A 20,066-nucleotide genomic window follows, 5' to 3' on the forward strand; every position below is an offset into this window, starting at 1 on the left:
TCGGCTCACCGCAACCTCCGCCTCCTGGGTTCAGGCAATTCTCCTGCCTCAGCCTCCTGAGTAGCTGGGATTACAGGCACGCGCCACCATGCCCAGCTAATTTTTTTGTATTAGTAGAGACGGGGTTTCACAATGTTGACCAGGATGGTCTCGATCTCTTGACCTCGTGATCCACCCGCCTCGGCCTCCCAGGAGTACTTTTATGTGCCACTTTGGTCTAGGCATTGGGGATACATCAGGAACCAAAAATTTCTGCTCTCATAGACTCCCGTTTGAGCTTAGCAGTGGACAGTAAAATAAGTGCCAATTTTATGTTGAGAAAAGCAAGGATAAAGATAGGGCATTCAAAGGATCAGAGGTCTATTTGCAATTCTAAATTAGGAGGTCAGGTTTTCTGAGGGCATATGTTTCCAAACTGAGTACAAATGTTCTGATACTGTTATATGTAATGGGACTTGATCATAATTATTATAATTGTTTTTTTTTTCTTTTTTTTTTTTGAGACAAACTTTTGTTCTCATTGCCCAGGCTGGAGTGCAATGGCATGATCTTGGCAAAGTGCAACCTCCGCCTCCTGGATTCAAGTGATTCTCCTGCCTCAGCCTCCTGAGTAGCTAGGATTACAGATGCCCACTATCATGCCCAGCTAATTTTTTGTATTTTTAGTAGAGACGGAATTTCACCATGTTGGCCAGGCTGGTCTCAAACTCCTGACCTCAGGTGATCCACCTGCCTTGGCCTCCCAAAGTGCTGAGATTACAGGCATGAGCCACCACACTCAGCCTTTTCCAAAGGGAATGTTTTCATGTGACTTTATTTTAGAAAAAACTATTACATACCTAGGTAGGAATGGGTTAAATTTGTCCAAGTTTTGCATTTAATGTGTACCAATATTTATGGTAAGGACAAAAGATGTTTTGTTTTGTATTAGGTAAAATAAAAGCACCATAAATAAACTTTTGAACTACTACCACAGCTTTTTAGTCCTGCAGATTGTTCAACATTTTTTTATTTTAATTTTTTTTTAACTTTTATTTTATATTTTGAGATGAAATCTTGCTTTGTTGCCAGGCTAGAGTGCAGTGGCATGATCCTGGCTCACTGCAACCTCTTCCTCCTGGGCTCAAGTGATTGTCCTGCCTCAGCCTCCTGAGTAGCTGTGATTACAGGCGCCCATCACCACGCCTGGCTAATTTTTGTATTTTTAGTAAAGACAGGGTTTCTCCATGTTGACCAAGCTGGTCTCGAACTCCTGACCTCAGGTGATCTGCCTGCATCGGCCTCGCAAAGTGCTGAGATTACAGGCATGAGCCACCATACCCGGCCTCCACTTTTATTTTAGATTCAGGGGATACTTACGCAGGTTTTTTACCTGGTTTTATTGTGTGATGCTGAGGATTGGTGTATGAATTATTTCATCACCTAGGTACCTAGCATACTACCCAGCAGTTTATCAACCCTTACCCTCTCTCTTCCCTCCCCTTACTAGTAGTCTCCAGTGTTTATTGTTGCCATCTTTATGTCCATGAGTGCTCAGTGTTTAGCTCTCACAAGTGAGAACATGTGGTATTTGGTTTTATGTTTTTTTTTTTTTTGGTGCTTTAGATTCTGGGGTATATGTGCAGATCATGCAGGACTATTGCATAGGTACATACATGGCAAGGTGGTTTGCTGCCTCCATCCCCCCATCACCTATATCTGGCATTTCTTCCCATGTTAATCTCTCCCAGCCTCCCCATCCCCTGCTGTCCCTTCTCTAGTCCCACTAACAGACCCCAGTGTGTGATGCTGCCTTCCCTGTGTCCATGTGTTCTCATTATTCAACACCTACCTATGAGTGAGAACATGTGGTGTTTGATTTCCTGTTCTTTTATCAGTTTGCTGAGAATGATGGTTTCCAGATTTCATCCATGTCCCTACAAAGGACATGACTCATGGTTTTTTATGGCAGCATCGTATTCCATGGTGTATATGTGCCACATTTTCCTTGTCCAGTCTGTCATCCGTGGGCATGTGGGTTGGTTCTAGGTCTTTGCTATTGTAAACTGTGCTGCAGTGCACATAGGTGTGCATGTGTCTTTATAATAGAATGATTTATAATCCTTTGGGTATATACCCAGTAATGGGATTGCTGGGTCAAATGGTATTTCTATTTCTAGATCCTTGAGGAATCGCCACACTGTCTTCCACAATGGTTAAACTAATTTACACTCACGCCAGCAGTGTAAAAGTGTTCCTGTTTCTCCACATCCTCTCCAGCATCTCTTGCTCCAGATTTTTTAATGATCCCCATTCTAACTGGCATGAGATGGTATCTCAATGTGGTTTTGATTTGCATTTGTCTAATGACCAGTGATGATGAGCATTGTTTTATATGTTTGTTGGCCTCATATATGTCTTCTTTTGAAAAGTGTCTGTTCATATCCTTCGCCCACTTTTGAATGGGTTTGTGTGTTTTTTTCTTGTAAATCTGCTTTAGTTCTTTGTAGCTTCTGGATATTAGCTCTTTGTCAGATAGGTAGATTGCAAATATCTTTTCCCATTCTGTTGATTGCTGCTTTGCTCTAATGTTTGTTTCTTTTGCTGTACAGAAGCTCTGGAGTTTAATTAGGTCCCATTTGTCTATTTTGGCTTTTGTTGCCATTGGTTTTGGTGTTTTAGTCATGAAGTCCTTGCCTATGCCTATGTCCTGAATGGTTTTGCCTAGGCTTTTTCCTAGAGTTTTTATGGTGTTAGGTCTTATGTTTAAGTCTTTAATCCATCTGGAGTTAATTTTAGTGTAAGGTGTCAGGAAGGGGTCCAGTTTCTGCTTTCTGCACATGGCTAGCCAGTTTTTCCAACATCATTTATTGAACAGGGAATCCTTTCCCCATTGCTTGTTTTTGTCAGGTTTGTCAAAGATCAGATGGCTGTAGATGTGTGGTGTTGCTTCCGAGGCCTCTGTTCTGTTCCATTGGTTTATATCTCTGTTTTGGTACCAGTACTATGCTGTTTTCATTACTATAGCCTTGTAGTACAGTTTGACGTTAGGTAGCATGTTGCCTCCAGCTTTGCTCTTTTTGCTTAGGATTGTCTTGGCTATGCGGGCTCTTGGTTTTGATCCCATACAAAGTTTAAGTTGGTTTTTTCCAGTTCTGTGAATAAGGTCATTGGTAGCTTGATGGGTATAGTGTTGAATCTATAAATTGCTTTGGGCAGTATGGCCATTTTCACGATATTGAGTCTTTCTAACCATGAGCATGGAATGTTTTTCCATCTGTTTGTGTCCTCTCTTATTTCCTTGAGCAGTGGTTTGTAGTTCTCCTTGAAGAGGTCCTTTACATCCTTTGTTAGTTGTATTCCTAGGTATTTTATTCTCTTTGTAGCAATTGTGAATGGAAGTTTGCTCATGATTTGGCTCTCTGTTAGTCTGTTATTGATGTACAGAAATTCTTGTGATTTCTGCACATGGATTTTATATCCAGAGGCTTTGCTGAAGTTGCTAATCAGTTTCAGGAGATTTTGGGCTGAGACGATGGCATCTTCTAAATATACAATCATGTCGTCTGCAAATAGAGACAATTTGACTTCCTCCTTTCCTAATTGAATACTCTTATTTCTATTTTTTGCCTGATTGCTCTGGCTAGAACTTCCAATACTATATTGAATAGAAGTGGTGAGAGAGGGCGTCCTTGTCTAGTGCCACATTTCAAACGGAATGCTTCCAGTTTTTGCCCATTCAATATGGGCGAAAACTGTGGGTTTGTCATAAATAGCTTTTATTATTTTGAGATATGTTCCATCAATACCTAGTTTCTTGGGAGTTTTTAGCATAAAGGGCTGTTGAATTTTGTCAAAGGCCTTCTCTGCATCAATTGAGATAATCATGTGGTTTTTGTCTTTGGTTCTGTTTATGTTGTGGATTATGTTTATACACGCGCGTCTGTTGAACCAGCCTTGCATCCCTGGGATGAAACCTACTTGATCATGATGGATAAGTTTTTTGATACGGTGTTGCAATCGGCTTGCCAGTATTTTATTGAAGATTTTTGCATCTATGTTCGTCCTGGATATTGGCCTGAGGTTTTCTTTTTTTGTTGAGTCTCTGCTGGGTTTTGGTATCAGGATGATGTTGGTCTCATAAAATGATTTAGGAAGGATTCCCTCTTTTTGTATTATTTGGAATAGTTTCAGAAGGAGTGGTACCAGCTCCTCTTTGTACGTCTGGTAGAATTCAGCTGTGAACCCATTTGGACCTGGGCTTTTTTGGTTGGTAGGCTATTAATTGCTGCCTCAACTTCAGCCCTTTTTATTGGTCTGTTCAACGTTTCAACTTCTTGGTTTAGGCTTGGGAGGGTGCAAGTGTCCAGAAATTTATCCATTTCTTCCAGGTTTACTAGACTATGTAGTAATCTCTAATGGTAGTTTGTATTTCTGTGGAATCAGTGGTGATATTCCCTTTATCATTTTTTATCGCATCTGTTTGATTCTTCTCATCTTTTTTATGAATCTAGCTAGCAACCTATTTTGTTGATCTTTTCAAAAAACCAGCTCCTGGATTTACTGATTTTTTTTTGAAGGGTTTTTTGTGTGTCTATCTCCTTTAGTTCTGCTCTGATCTTAATTATTGTCTTCTGCTAGCTTTTGAGTTTTTATGATCTTGCTCTTCTAGCTCTTTCAATTGTGACGATAGGGTGTCGATTTTAGATCTTTCCTCGCTTCTGTGGTGGGTATTTATTGCTATAAATTTCCATGTAAACATGGCTTTAAATATGTCCCATAGATTCTGGTATGTTATGTCTTCCTTCTCATTGGTTTTGAAGAACGTCTTTATTTCTGCCTTCATTTCATTGTTTATCCAGTCTACATTCAGGAGGCAGTTGTTTAGTTTCCATTAAGTTGTGTGGTTCTGAGTTAGTTTCTTAATCCTGAATTCTAATGTGATTGCACTGTGGTCTGAGATACTGTTTGTTATGATTTCCGTTCTTTTGCGTTTGCTCAGGAGTGATTTACTTCCGATTATGTGGTCAATTTTAGAGTAGGTTTGATGTGCTGCTGAGAAGAATGTATATTCTGCAGATTTGGAGTGGAGAGTTCTGTAGATGTCTATTAGGTCTGCTTGGTCCAGATCTGACTTCAAGTCCTGGATATCCTTGTTAATTTTGTGTCTTGTTGATCTATCTAATATTGACAGTGGAGTGTTAAAAGTCTTCCACTATTATTGTGTGGGAGTCTAAGCCTCTTTGTAGGTCATTAAGAACTTGGCTTTATGTATCTGGGTGTTCCTGTACTGGGTGTATATATATTTAGGATCGTTAGCTCTTCTTGTTGCATTGATCCTTTTACCATTATGTAATGCCCTTCCTTGTCTCTTTTGATCTTTGTTGGTTTAAGGTCCATTTTATCAGAGACTAGGATTGCAACTCCTGCTTTTTTTGCTCTCCATTTGCTTGGTAAATCTTCCTCCATCCCTTTATTTTGAGCCTATGTGTGTCCTTGCACGTGAGATGGCTCTCCTGAATACAGCACACCAAGGGGTTTTGACTTTTTATCCAGTTTTCCAGTCTGTGTCTTTCGATTGGGGTATTTAGCCCATTTACATTAAAGGTTAATATTGTTATATGTGAATATGATCCTGCCATTTTGATGCTAGGTGGTTGTTTTGCCTGTTGTTGATGCAGTTTCTTCATTGTGTCGATGGTCTTTATCATTTAGTATGTTTTTGGAGTGGCAGGTACTGGTTGTTCCTTTCCATGTTTAGTGCTTATTTCAAGAGCTCTTGTAAGGCAGCCCTGGTGGTGACGAAATCTCTCAGCAAATATGTGTCTTTAAAGGACTTTATTTCTCCTTCACTTATGAAGCTTAGTTTGGCTGGATATTGAAAGTTCTTTTCTTTAAGCACGTTGAATATTGGTCCCCACTCTCTTCTGGCTTGTAGGGTTTCTGTGGAGAGATCTGCTGTGAGTCTGATGGGCTTCCTTTTGTGGGTAACCTGACCTTTCTCTCTGGCTACCTTTAGTGTTTTTCCTTCATTTCAACCCTGGTGAATCTGATGATTATGTGCCTTGGGGTTGCTCTTCTTGAGGAATATCTTTGTGGTGTTCTCTGTATTTCCTGGACTTGAATGTTGGCCTGCCTTGGTAGGATGGGGAAGTTCTCCTGGATAATATCCTAAAGTGTGTTTTCCAGCTTGGACTCATTCTCCCCATCACATTCAGGTACACCTATCAAATGTAGTAGATTAGGTCTTTTCACATAATCCCATATTTCTTGGAGGCTTTGTTCATTTCTTTTCACTCTTTTTTCCTCTAATCTTGCCTTCTGATTTTATTTCATTGAGTTGATCTTCAATCTCTGATATCCTTTCTTCTGCTTGGTCGATTCATCTATTGAAACTTGTGTGTGCTTCATGAAATTCTCGTGCTGTGTTTTTCAGCTCCATCAAGTCGTTTATATTCTTCTCTAAGCTGTTTATTCTAGTTGGCATTTTGTCTTTTTTTCCAAGGTTCTTAGTTTCTTTGCATTGGGTTAGAACACGTTCTTTTAGCTCAGAGAATTTTGTTATTACCCACCTTCTGAAGCCTGTTTCTGTCAATTTATCAAAGTCATTCTCCATCCAGCTTTGTTCCCTTGCTGGTGAGGAGTTGTGATCCCTTGGAGGAGGAGAGGCATTCTGGTTTTGGTGTTTTCATCCTTTTTGAGCTGGTTTCTTCCCATCTTCGTGGATTTATCTACTTATGGTCTTTGTAGTTGATGACTTTCGGATGCGGTCTCTGAGTGGATGTTCTTTTTGTTGATGTTGAAGCTTTTTCTTTCTGTTTTTTAGTTTTCCTTCTATCAGTCAGGTCCCTGTGCTGCAGGACTGCTGGAGGTCATCTCCACATCCTGCTTGCCTGGGGATCACCAGCAGGGGCTACAGAACAGAAGGGGTTGCTGCCGGTTCCTTCTGTTATCCTCATCCCAGAAGGGTACCCACTAGATGTCAGTCTGATCTCTCCTTTATGAGGTGTCTGTTTGGATATATGTAGGTCAGGGAGCTGCTGAAGGAGACAGTCTGTCCCTTATAAGAGCTCAGGTGCTGTGGTGGGAGCTCTGTTGTTCCATTCAGAGCTGCTGGGCAGGTACATTTAAGTCTGCTGCAGCAGAACTCATAACTGTCTCTTTTCCCAGATGCTCTGTCCTTGGAAGGTGGGGCTTTATTTGTAAATTCCTGATGTGCTGCTGCCTTTTTTCAGAGGTGTCCTGCCCAGCAAGGAGGTAGTTTAGTCACAGTCTGCCAGCAGAGGTGGCATTGCTGAGCTGCTGTGGGCTCCACCCAGCTGCTGTGTAAACTTCCTTGTGGTTTTGTTTACAGAGGTACAGTTAGAACTGCCTCAGTAATGGCAGTCTGCCTCAGTAATGGTGGACTGCCTCGGTAGTGGCGGACTGCCTCGGTAATGGCAGAGGGACACCCTTCCCCCCACCAAGCTGGACCATCCTGGGTTCAGCTGGGCTTGCTGCGAAACTCTCAGTCTGGAGCGTTTCAGATTGCTGGTCTTTGTGTGGGTGGGACCCGCCAAGTCAGATCACCAGGTTACCTGCTTTTAGCCCTCTCTTTTTCAGTTGAATCGGTGGCTCTTTCTCCCAGGCGTTCCAGGTGCCAGTTGAAACAGCTGCCCAAATTTGTGTGAGTTTTTGTGTGGAAACCCATGGCACTGGCTGAAACAGCCGTGCTGGAAACTGGTGGTGCTTTTCGGCCCGGGAATCTCCTGGTCTGTGGACAGTAGAAACTTGTTTGGAAATATGGTGATCACTTACCTCTGCGTTGCTCTCTCTGGGAACTGCACTCCAGAGCTATTCATATTCAGCCGTCTTCCTCAGCTATCAGTTTTATGTTCTTGTGTGAATTTGTTTAGGATAATGGTGTCTAGCTGCTCTATGTTGCTCCAAAGGACATGATTTAATTCTTTTTTATGACTGTATATTATTCCATGGTAGATATGTACCACATTTTCTTTAACCTACTATTGATGGACATCTACGTTGATTCCATGTCTTTGCTATTGTGAGTAGTGCTGCAGCAAACATGTGAGTACATGTGTCTTTTTGGTAGAACGATTTGTTTTCTTTTGAGTATGTACCCAGTAATGAGATTGACGGGTAGAATGGTAGTTCTCAGTTCTTTGAGAAATCTCCAAACTGTTTTCCACAGTGGTTGAAATAATACACATTCCTACCAACAGTATATAAGCATTTACTTTTCTCTGCAGCCTCACTAGCATGTTTTTTTGTTTTGGTTTTTTTTTTTTTACTTTTTAATAGTCATTCTGACTGTAGTGAGATAGTTTCTCATTGTGCTTTTGATATGCATTTCCCTGATAGTTTTTTCATATGTTGGTTGGCCCCTTGTGTGTCTTCTTTTGAGAAATGTCTGTTCATGTCTTTTGTCCATTTTCTCTTCTTTTTTTTTTTTTTTTTTTGAGATGGAGTCTTGCTCTGTCTCCAGGCTGGAGTGCAATGGCACAATCTCGGCTCACTGCAACCTCCGCCTCCTGGGTTCAAGTGATTCTTCCACCTCAGCCTCCCGAGTAGCTGGGACTACAGGCGCGTGCCACCACACCCGGCTAATTTTTTTAGATTTTTTAGTAGAGACAGGGTTTCATCATGGTGAGGATGGTCTCGATCTCTTGACCTCGTGATCCGCCCGCCTCGGCCTCCCAAAGTGCTGGGATTACAGGCGTGAGCCACTGCGCCCAACCCTTTTGTCCATTTTCTAATGAGGTCGTTTTTTACTCATTCAGTTAAGTTCCCTATAGTTTCTGAATACTAGACCTTTGTCAGATGCATGGTTTAAATATTTTCTCCCATTTTATGGGGTGTTTGTTTACTTTGTTGATAGTTTCTTTTGCTGAAGCTCTTTAATTAGGTTCCACTTGTCAATTTTTGTTTTTGTTGCTATTTCTTTTGGTGTCTTTCTCAAGGCTGATGTCTAGAATGGTGTTTCCTAGTGTTTTTTCTAGGATTCCTATAGTTTGAGGTCTTACATTTAAATCTTTAGTCCATCTTAATTTTTGTATACATTGAAAGGTAGCTATTCAGTTTCATTCTTCTGCATATGGCTACCTAGCTATCCCAGCACCCTTTATTGAATAGGAGTCCTTTCCTCATTGCTTTTTGTTGACTTTTTCATTGCTCACATGGCTGTAGGTATGTGGCTTTATTTGTAGGTTCTCTGTCGTGTTTCATTGATCTATGTCTGTTTTTGTACCACTGTCATGCTGTTTTGGTTACTGTAGCCTTATAGTTTCAAGTCAAGTAATGTGATGCCTCTGGCCTTCGTTTTGCTTGGGATTACTTTGGCTATTCATGCTCTTTTTTGATTCCATATGAATTTTAGAATAGTTCTTTTTAATTCTGTGAAAAACGGTGTCAGTAGTTTGGTAGGAAAAGCACTGAATCTGTAGATTGCTTTGGGCAGTATGGCCATTCTTCCAATCTATGAGCATGGAATGTTTTTCCATTTGTTTGTATCATCTATGATTAGCAGTGTTTTGTAGTTCTCCTTGAAGAGATTTTTCACCTCCTTGGTTAGATGTATTCCTAGGTGTGAACGTGTGTCTATTGTAAACAGGATTGTGTTCTTGATTTGCCTCTCAGCTTGAACGTTGTTGGTGTATAGAAATGCTACTGATTTTTGCCCTATGATTTTATGTCTTGAAATCTTAACTAGTTTGACTTCTTCTTTTCATATATGGATGCAGCTTTTAATTTTTTTCTCTTGCCTTATTGCTTTAGCTTGAACTTCCAATACTGTGTTGAATAGGAGTGGTGAGAGTGGGCATCCTTCTCTTGTTCCATTTCTGAAGAGAAATGCTTCCAGTTTTTGCCTGTTCAGTATGATGTTGGCTGTGTTTGTCATAGATGGTTCTCATTATTTTGATGTATGTTCTTTTCATGCCTAGCGTCTTTAAGGCCTTCATTATAATAAAGGATGTTGGATTATATCAAAAGCTTTTTCCATATCTATTGAGATGATCAATATGGTTTTTGTCTTTAATTGTGTTTATGTGGTAAATCACAGTTACTGATTTGCATATGTTCAACCAACCTTGCATCCCAGGAATGGAGCCTACTTGATCATGGTGAATTAATTTTTTGATGTGCTGTTGAATTTGGTTTGGTAGTTTTTGTTTTTGTTTTTGTTTTTTTTTTTGAGAATTTTTGCATGTACAACATGTTTATTTGTAAAAGGAAGTAGGTAAATCTTAAGTTGTAAAGTATAATAGATTAAAGGCATTCATTATTACTGATTATTACATTCTCATAAGACCTTCCCTGTACCCCCACTGCACCTCAAACAACCTCATACTTGGCCGGTCTGAGAAAGATTTGAGTATTTTCGCACATAGGTAGGAGTTAATCCAGAAAAGATTGTCTTTAGTTTCAAATTCTAGTACTTCTTAAGTACTATCTTTGCTTATTAAATGCAGTGTTGCTGGGCATTTAAAATTTTAAAACAGGAAAAATAAAAATGTAACCTATAAATATTGCTGGGTGCATATTGTAAAGAAATAAAACTTTTTGTTGATGTATATCATAAATTACCTTGATTATACTGACCACTTGTATCAAAGCTATTAAAGTACATTTCTGCTTCCATTTGGTAACTTAGGGTTACCAAAATTTCACCCTAAATGGAACTTTTTATGGAAAAAATAAAGCAAATTGTTTCTGTGCACAAGGAAAATTATTTTAAATAATATATTCTTAAGTAAATAGCTCAAAAAATGGCTTTGGCTTTTAGAAATAGTATTCTACATGAACTTTTATGAAGAGTTAAAAGTAACTTTTAGAACCTCTAGATGTGGGCTCCTGGTGCTTTAAACTGGTGTTTAGACTGGTGCTTCAGACTGGTGTTTAAACTCAAGTCCTTTTCTGTTTCTGCCCTTTAGAACACAGTATTGTCTGCTTTGCTTGCAATATGTAATTCTGCTGGTGAAGCTCTAGATACAGAAAAGCAAACTGCAATTATGGAAGTTGTGAGTCAGCTTTGGGCTTTTTTAAACATTAAACAGGTAAGGAAAGCAACTGATCCTTTTCTTATTAAAAAAATAGAAAATATCAAAAAAAAGAGGATGGTACTGAAATTTTCCAGTGCAGAGTACAATGTATCTAATTCTTTTGGGTGCTCGGCAGAACTTCATTAGAACTTAAAAGTATCTGTATTCTCAGGCATTTTTCTTTTTCAGAGTGTGATAGCATTAGTAATATTAGAATATAGTAACATGACACGAGTCTACTTACTTTCCTAACTGGCTTTACCCTCTTTTTTTTTTTTAAATCTCTTCCCCTATTGTTTCTGTCTGTCTTGGGTTAATGTATTCTGTTTCTGTGATTCTAGGGTCTTTAATAAAATCTTTTGGGCAATGGAGAGTGAGCGGACTTAAAGGTGGAAAGGGGTAATGAATGGATGTGGCTGATTTATATTTCGTTTTCCCAACAAAGCCAAGAAGCCAAGTGATGATCTAAATCTAGTATGATACGCATCCCACACGTGGTTGTAAACTTTTTTCTTAGTTAAAAAATATAAATAGGCTGTTTGTTTTATTTGACTAAGTAGAAATAAACATTGACCTCTGGCAGTTGGTGCAAGCTAAAGGCAACAGCCATACTTTTGGGAAATCAGAGAAATGATTTTACAGATAATGTTTTACTATTTTTTATTTATGGTTAGATTGCTCTACTACAGTGTTTTGACCTCACAAGTACTTTCCCTGATGTTTACAAATCATTCAGTATTCATTCAGAGTATCTGTGCTGGGAATATAGCTTACAATATAATGATGCAAACCAAAATTATGAAGAAGAGAAATGGAATTTTAAGATGACTAAGGAACATACAAGCCTTTCAGTGACAGACAAGTAATTAGATCTCCTTTACTCTTAAATTTGGATTTCAGTCACAGCTCTGCTTTTATCCTAGTGAACAAATTGTTTAACCTCTTTGACCCTGTTTTCTTATCAGTAAAGTGAAGGTAATAATATCTACCTGAGAGAGCTGTTGTAAGACATGAATGAGGTAAAAAACACAAAACACTGAACATATTACCTGATATATAGTAAGTGCTCAATAAAAGGTTGCTATTATTTTAGTAATTCTCATGCGATCGAAAATTTTTCATCAAAACTATTTTGTGTTTCTTAGGTAGCAGATCAACCTTATGTTCAACAGACATTCAGTCTTTTACTTCCACTGTTGGGATTTTTCATTCAAACTCTAGATCCTAAACTGATAATTCAGGTAAGAATAATGACCAAGTTGATACTTTGTTTGCTAAGGAGGTTGTTAAACCGGTATCACGTAAAATAACTTCGTAAAATAACTTTCTAGAAATAGTTCTTTTAAACCCCCCTCTTGTTGTGTCATATATTGACTTGTCATCAAGGATATCTCATTTCTCTTCTTCCTTCCTTACAGTATTGTTAGTATATGGGGCTGTTAATTCAGCCTTTATCTGTGCAGTCAATACTTTTTGTTATTACTGTTAACTACCCTTCCCCCAAAACCCCTGAGGTTAGGAATCATAGTTCATGTGTTGAACCCTGCATTCGAAGCAGGTTCAAAGGCATTTCAGGAGTTACGGGAACATGGAATTTAACCAATATAGATTAAAAGATAGCACTCATTGTTTCTTTGAAGAAATAAAATTATTTTGAAAGAAGAGCATTATTGAATTGCCTCTTTGGCCTCCAGCTTACATGGCTAGGACAGGCAGAACCTGGGTCACTGTCTAGGGAATCCTTGTGATGGTGCCTCAGCTGTGCCTTTCATTTGGAGGTTCTAAGATGACGGAGAAAATAGGAAAGCCCTTCAGCTAAACTGAAGTGATTTAGAGGCTTTGGAATGAGTCCACACTAGACAGAATTGATCCCCCAAATCAAGAGTTAGATTAAGCTCAGGGTCAGGTAGGAAAGAGAAACAATAACTGTTAGGAGAAACTACCCTTCTTATTTATGAAGATGGTAGAAGAGATGATTCTTGTCACAGTATGTGGTAGAACAGAAAGGAATGAAACTAGTAACAGCTTTGCTTTTAGTCACTGTTTTTAATGGTGTGTATTACGAAGAAGTTAGCAATAAAAATTATGTACTATAGCATTTTACTGAGTTATAAAGAAATCAGAATACAGTCAATAATTAACTCATTGAATGCAACAATTTGAATCTGATTGTGAAAGCTCTAATATTCTTTTGGAAAAAATACAATAATTTTGATACAATGTGCCTACCTTTAAAAAGCCCAAATAAAGTTCTAAAATTTCTAAATAAGCAGATTATCCAAAAGGTATTGTTTTCTTTAAATAAATCTTGAAGTGAAATATTTTATAAATTGGGGGTTTGCAAATTATGGCCTCCTAAATTTTGCCCTCCTGTTTTCAGCCGAGGAGCTAGGCATGATTTTTACATTTTTAAAGGTTTGCCAAATAAAAAACAATACGTAACAGAGAACATTTGCCTGCAAAGCCTAAAATACTTACTATTTGGCTCGTTAAGAGAAAAGGTTTGCTAGTCCTTGCTATAAATAGTGAACTTCTCTTAATAGAATTTAAAATACAGGCATACCACAGAGAGATTACAGGTTCTGTTCCAGACCACCACAATAGAGTGAGTCAGTCACAGGAATTTTTTGTCTTCCCAGTGCATACAGAAGTTATGTTTACACTGTAGGTTATTAGTGTACAACAGCATTATGTATTTTAAAATGTACATAAACACTTTGCTAAAAATGCTAATGATCATGAGCCTTATCTTTTTGCTGATGAAGGGTCTTGCTTCAGTGTTGATGACTGCTAACCCATTAGGATGGTGGTTGGTGAAGGCTGAGGGTGCTGTGGCAATTTCTTAAAATACGACAGTGAAGTCTGCCACATCAGTTGACTCTTTCCATCACATGACTCTGTAGCATGTGATGCTATTTGATAGTATTTTACCCACAGTAAAACTTATTTCAAAATTAGAGTCAGTCTTCTCAAATCCTGCTACTGCTTTATCAGCTCAGTTTATGTAATACTCTAAATTATTTGTTTTCATTTCAACAATGTTTACAGCATCTTCTATACCAAGAACAGTTCTGTGTCAAGAAACCACTTTCTTTGTTCTTCCATGAGAAACAGCTCCTCATCTGTTCAAGTTTGATCATGAGATTGCAGCAATTCAGTCACATCTTCAGGATCTACTTCTAGTTTGTTAGCTATTTCTACCACATCTGCAGTTACTTCCTCCACTGTAGGCTTGAACCCCTCAAAGTCATCAATGAGGGTTGGAATCAACTTCTAACTCCTGTTAATATTGATATTTTGACCTCCTCCACATGAATCATGAATGTTCTTTATAGTATCTGGAATGATGACTCCTTCCCAGAAGGTTTTCAGTTCACTTTGTCCAGGTCCATCAGAGAAATCACTATCTACAGCAGCTAGAGCCTTATAAAATGTATTTCTTAATAAGACTTGAAAGTCACAATTACTCCTTGATTCATGGGCTGCAGAATGAATGTTTTATTAACACAACTGAAAACAGTATCCATCTCCTCATACATCTCCTTCAAAGCTCCTGGGTGAGCAGGTGCATTGTCAATGAGCAGGAATATTTTGAAAGAATTCTTTTTTTCTGAGCAGTAGGTCTCTCAATAGTGAGCCAAAAGTATTCAGTAAATAGTGATATAAACAGGTATGCTGTCACCCTGGCTTTGTTATTCCATTGAAAGAGTACAGGCAGAATAGATTTAGCATGATTCTTAAGGGCCTTAGGATTTTTAAAATGGTAAGTAAACATTGGCTTCAACTTCACCAAGTGCATTACCCTCCAAGAAGAGAATCTGCCTATCCCTTGAAGTCAGGCATTGACTTCACCTCTCTAGCTATGAAAGTCCTAGGTGGCATTTTCTTCCAATAGAAAGGTGTTCCCTCTGCATTGAAAATATATTGTTTAATTCACTTTCATCAATGATCTTAGCCAGGTTTTCTGGATAACTACTGTAGCTTCAGCACTTGCTGCTTCACCTTGCACTTTTATGTTATGGAGATTGCTTTGTCACTTAAATGTCACAAGTCAACCTTTGGTAGCTTCAGACATTTCTTCTGCAGCTTTCTCACCCCTCTGCTTTCACAGAATTGGAGAGTTAAGGCCTGGCTTTGGATTTGGCTTAAGGGAATATTGTGGCTGGTTTGATCTATCCAGACCACTAAAACTTTCCATGTTAACAATAAGACTTTGTGTTCATTGGAATAGCATTTTTCATTTCCTTAACTTTTCTTTGGCATTCACAACTTGGCTAACTTGCAAAAGAAGCCTAGCTTTTCACCTCTCTTGACTTTTGACAGCCTTCCTCACTAAGCTGAATTATCTTTAGCTTTCGATTTGAAGTGAGATGAGACTATTCTTTTCACTTGAACACTTACAGGCCATTTTAGGGTTAATTTTAATATTGGAACTCAGGGGATAGGGAGGCCCAAGGAGAGGGGGAGAGACTGGCGACCTACCTGTTGATAGAACAGTGAGAACACACAATTTATTGTATTTGCCATCTTATATGGGCACAGTTTACGGTGCCCCAAAATAATTACAATAACATCAAAGATCACATATCGCCATAATAAAAATCCTAATGAACAAGTTGAAATATTGCAAGAATTACCAATCTGACAGAGACATGAAGTGAGCACATGCTGTTGCAAAAACAGTACAGGTGGACTTGTTCAGTGCAGAGTTGTCACACACCTTATATTGGTAAAAAAGAATGCAGTACCTTCAAGGTGCAATAAATCAAAGCACGATAAAATAAAGTGTGTCTGTACAAAATATTGCTTAAAGGTTTTCAGGAACATGTATACTTTTATTTTTTACAGTGTTTGGAGGCAGGAGGGTATGGTAAGAATAATGCTATAATAATTAACTTGTTCATATGATTGTCTTATTTAAATTCTACCAGTGAAGCTCAGGTGTTTGTTTTTTCTGGGTTTAGTTTTGTTTTTCCTCCCCACATTGCTATCCAAATCTAGGCACTTGTGTCTATACAAAATACTGTTACTATTTATAACTATTCTTTGGTCTTCACCTCTGTAGGTAGTAACTTTGCAGACCTCACTACTTAAATTAGAGCCTCCTGACTATGTTCGTTTGGCAACGTTGGATTTTGTATCTTCTCTAGGAAAACTTTTTATACCTGAAGCTATCCAGGTAATATTTCTTAACTCTGTTTTTGTATTATTAAAATCTCTCTAAGAATTAGTGATTAAGGGATTTTTAGGTTTTTAATTTCTGAAATTTTGCAGTTACTAACAATGAAAGTTGGAAAAAACTTTTTGAGACAGATTATAAAATATTTATAACTTAGAACTCATTTTAAGTTTTCCTTTAGAAAAATATATGTTGATAAACATGTAATTTATTAGTTGGCTGTGGTCTACCATTTTAAATTCTCATTCCATTTGGGTTCTAATAATATACAGTTCCTGAGGGTAGAATACATATTTGTCTTATAGGGAACAACACGTAATTAGGAAATTTGGTAATTTATTCAAGTTATTCTCTTGTATTTTTTTTTTTAATCTATGAAAGAACCTGTTTTTAAAGACAGTATTTTTGAAAATGTTGCAAAGTATATATGGCCGACAAATGGAGTATCTATAAAATTGTACTACACTGGCCTGGCAATACACATCACTGGAAATTTTAAAACCTCAGTAAATGTATATTACCAGGCCAGTACAGTAATTTTAAAGAACTTAAGGCAAAGAGAGCTTCATAAATGGAGAGTTATTACTATAGTCAAAATTTAATAATTCTAGATAATTGACACTTTAACCTCCAAGGGAGAGACTATAAAGAGTTCACTAATGAGAACTTTCTTATGTAATCAAAGCAAACACATGATAGACGGTATCTCAGAACATGCTGAATAAACGTTTTGTAACCAAAAACTTAACCAGTTTCTAAGGGGCTCTCTTATTTGTTCACAAGTTAACAAGAGTATCCCATCTGTCTCCATCATGTTAAGGTTATATTTATGAGGTAAACAGAATGTTGACAGCTTCTTTTCAACTCTTGACAAGACACCTGCATCTGAGCTGTCTTTTTACCATGATATGTATTCTAAGATGCTGCTTTATTTGGGTACCACTATGGACTATGCACAGGCCTAGAAATGATGAGACAGATGTTTTATAAGCAGAAATTGCAATGCCTTCTATATTCCCAGGAGTGAGGGTCAGGACCTGAAATTCATCAGAACATAGGAGGCATTTAAAGCTATGAGATGAGATTGATTTATCCATTCGGGAAAGATAATTGAGGTTTTGCTCTATCTCGTGCTGTTTTAATCACTGGCAGTTCAGTAATAAACCAAACTAATAAATCCCCACTGTTAGCCTGTTTAGAGGCAATAGACAGTAACAGCATGGTGATATGTATAGTATATTAAATGGTCGTGAGTGCTATGGAGAAAACTTAAGCAGGGAAGGAAGATAGGGAATATGAATGTGGGGGTCCAATTTGAAATGGGATATAGTCTGTGAAGTCCTCACCAAGGTGACATGCAAGTAGAAACCTGAAGTGCAAAGCCTTGGAGATGGGAGCATGCCTCTTATATTCAGGGAGGCAAGTAGAGCTGACACAAGCAGCAGGACTTTGCAGACCGTGGAAGGACTTTGGCTTTCACTCTGAGGGAAATGGGAAGCTACTGGAAGGATTTGAGTAAAAGAGTGACATCACCTAACATGTTTTAATATGTGTCCCCTGGGACAGAATTATGGGAACTTGATAACACTGGGCTTACTGAATGTATGGCTATTTTATGATTATCTATTGTGGGTTTTCTCTTTTATAATAAGGCTTGGTTCTTTTAGGACAGAATTCTGCCCAACCTGTCCTGTATTTTTACCTTACTGCTAGCTGACAGGAGTTGGCTGCTAGAACAACATACCTTGGAGGCATTTACGCAGTTTGCTGAGGTAATTAAAAAACTGATTTATCACAATGACTTTCAAACCATTTTAGTTTTTTAAATATTCCAGAATAATCCCAAAACATTTATTGAACTGGTTCTCATTCTTAAAATGAGGCTTAGAGAAATGAAGTGAATTTCTTAGGTCCTCTGAATAAGCAAGGACCAGAACAGGCATACACAGCAGGTCTACTGACACACACTGTCTTCCAGCACATAGTATTTTTGGGTCAAATGACAATACATTTCATTTTGTACTATCAGTCAAAAGGTTTACGCTGATGAACCTAAACTTGTAAGATGAGTTGCATTTGCTGTATAGTCATGCCTATGATCATAAGGGAGTCCAGAAGCATTAGGATGACTCAGCAAAAGTGATTAAAGCTTATAACACTTGTACAGAAGTTAATTTTATATTATCCTAAGGGACCCTGAAGGAATCATGAGTTTAACACCGTTGAGGATCCTCTGGGACTCGTTTTAAAATGAATTTTTGGTTAAGGTAGCTCATAAAACTTATCTATTTGTCTTTATAAGCTGTTGAAATATGTTAAAATTTGTCTTGTTCATCAATTTTTTAATAGGGAACAAATCATGAAGAGATAGTTCCACAATGTCTCAGTTCTGAAGAAACTAAGAACAAAGTTGTATCCTTTCTGGAGAAGGTATTTACTTACATGGCTCATGTTTTATTCTTTGTCCTATTATCTTTTTTTTTTTAATTATGTAACTGTAATAACCAACCTGAGTATCTTCTTAAACTTCCCAGTGCTCAGCAGATTGCTGACAGATTTTTACTAAGCCATTGAGGCCCTGGAAGTAAAAAACACTTGAGGCTAGGCACGGTGGCTCACGCCTGTTAATCCCAGCACTTTCGGGAGGCCACGGCAGGTACACTACAAGGTCTGGTGTTCAAGACCAGCCTGGCCAGCATGGTGAAACCCCATCTCTACTATAAATACAAAAATTAGCTGGGCGTGGTGGAGCTCTCGCCTGCAGTCCCAGCTACTCGGGAGGCTGCCAGGAGAATCACCTGAACCCAGGAGGCAGAGGTTGCAGTGAGCCAAGATAACACCACTGCACTTGAGCCTGGGCAACAGAGAAAGACTCTGTCACAAACAAAAAACACACTTGGAGTTACTCTGCTTGTAGTTTGGGGTATAGTAGCACTGATTATCCAGGCAGTGAGATGAAGAATGAGGGTCCCCAAGCTACTACTAATCATAATTAAATATACTTGATTACATAATTAGGTAGGCCTGAAAGGATGTTTACTACCATATTTTGGTTATAGCTTAGGCATGGCTTTTTTTTTTTAAGGTCACATGGTCTCACTAATTTTTTAGACAGTCTCACTCTGTTGCCCAGGCTGGAGTATGGTGGTGTGATCATAGTTCACTGTAGCCTCAAACTCCTGGGCTCAAGCATTCCTCCCACCAAAGTCCTGGGATTACAGGCGTGAGCCACTACACTTGGCCTACTTGTATCACATCTAAGCTGGATTTTAAGTATGTGTGTGTACACTCTTCCTGCAACTATGACTCTATAACTTTTCGGTAGGGGGAAGCACATAGTAATTTAATCCAGATTATACTAAGAGGATTTATAGATTAGTCCATGTGACTTACAGAATTGGCCGAGAATGGTTGAACACTCAGGAGTTACACAGGTTACTTGGGCATTTCATTTTCTAAACATTAACACCATTTGATATCTAGTAGAGTGCTAACATGTTGGTATTTGCTTGGTTTTTCATGGTCTCTGACAGACTGGGTTTGTAGATGAAACTGAATCTGCCAAAGTGGAACGTGTGAAACAGGAAAAAGGTATTTTCTGGGAACCCTTTGCTAATGTGACTGTAGAAGAAGCAAAGAGGTCATCTTTACAGGTATGGGATGATTTCAGTATGGGTCAAACTTTAAGAAGGCAAATTCTGCCCTTATTACTTACTGATGAAACAAACCAGTTTGGTTTCCAGCCTCATGTTCAATTTCAAATTAAATAGATCTAGACATGTAATTCTGTTTTCTGGTAGCTGCTTTTAAGAATCACATTTCTTCTTCCTGAAAGGTTATCAACACATAGAAGTGGTACTACAAAAAAA

The 20,066-nt window shown here is 38.3% G+C and overlaps 2 protein-coding genes across 10 annotated transcripts in view; one reads left to right on the forward strand and one right to left on the reverse strand.

Moving 5' to 3' along the window:
* The window catches only part of FIRRM (FIGNL1 interacting regulator of recombination and mitosis), a 158,587-nt gene that overhangs the window by 118,469 nt on the left and 20,052 nt on the right, over nucleotides 1-20,066 (forward strand). For 7 of the 8 annotated variants that reach the window (XR_010340471.1, XR_010340468.1, XR_010340469.1 and 4 more), the window contains 6 exons: nucleotides 10,911-11,033; nucleotides 12,164-12,259; nucleotides 16,084-16,197; nucleotides 17,865-17,969; nucleotides 18,547-18,627; nucleotides 19,731-19,850. Coding sequence is in view for 1 of the 8 variants with exons in the window: in XM_064370770.1 (XP_064226840.1) it covers nucleotides 10,911-11,033; nucleotides 12,164-12,259; nucleotides 16,084-16,197; nucleotides 17,865-17,969; nucleotides 18,547-18,627; nucleotides 19,731-19,850 (639 nt within the window). In the remaining 7 variants the exon portion in view is untranslated. Of the gene's footprint in view, nucleotides 1-10,910; nucleotides 11,034-12,163; nucleotides 12,260-16,083; nucleotides 16,198-17,864; nucleotides 17,970-18,546; nucleotides 18,628-19,730; nucleotides 19,851-20,066 lie in introns of those variants that run through there. The other variant, XR_010340473.1, reaches the window with a different exon arrangement.
* The window catches only part of SCYL3 (SCY1 like pseudokinase 3), a 51,791-nt gene continuing 45,726 nt past the window's right edge, over nucleotides 14,002-20,066 (reverse strand). The window contains exon 16 of one of the 2 annotated variants that reach the window (XM_021668109.2): nucleotides 14,002-20,025. The gene's annotated coding sequence lies outside the window, so the exon portion shown is untranslated. Of the gene's footprint in view, nucleotides 20,056-20,066 lie in introns of both variants that reach the window. The other variant, XM_021668108.2, reaches the window with a different exon arrangement.

The sequence above is a fragment of the Aotus nancymaae genome, unplaced genomic scaffold, assembly GCF_030222135.1.
Source record: "Aotus nancymaae isolate 86718 unplaced genomic scaffold, 86718_ANA_hifiasm-v0.15.2.pri h1tg000108l, whole genome shotgun sequence".
NCBI classification, from domain to species: Eukaryota; Metazoa; Chordata; class Mammalia; order Primates; family Aotidae; genus Aotus; species Aotus nancymaae.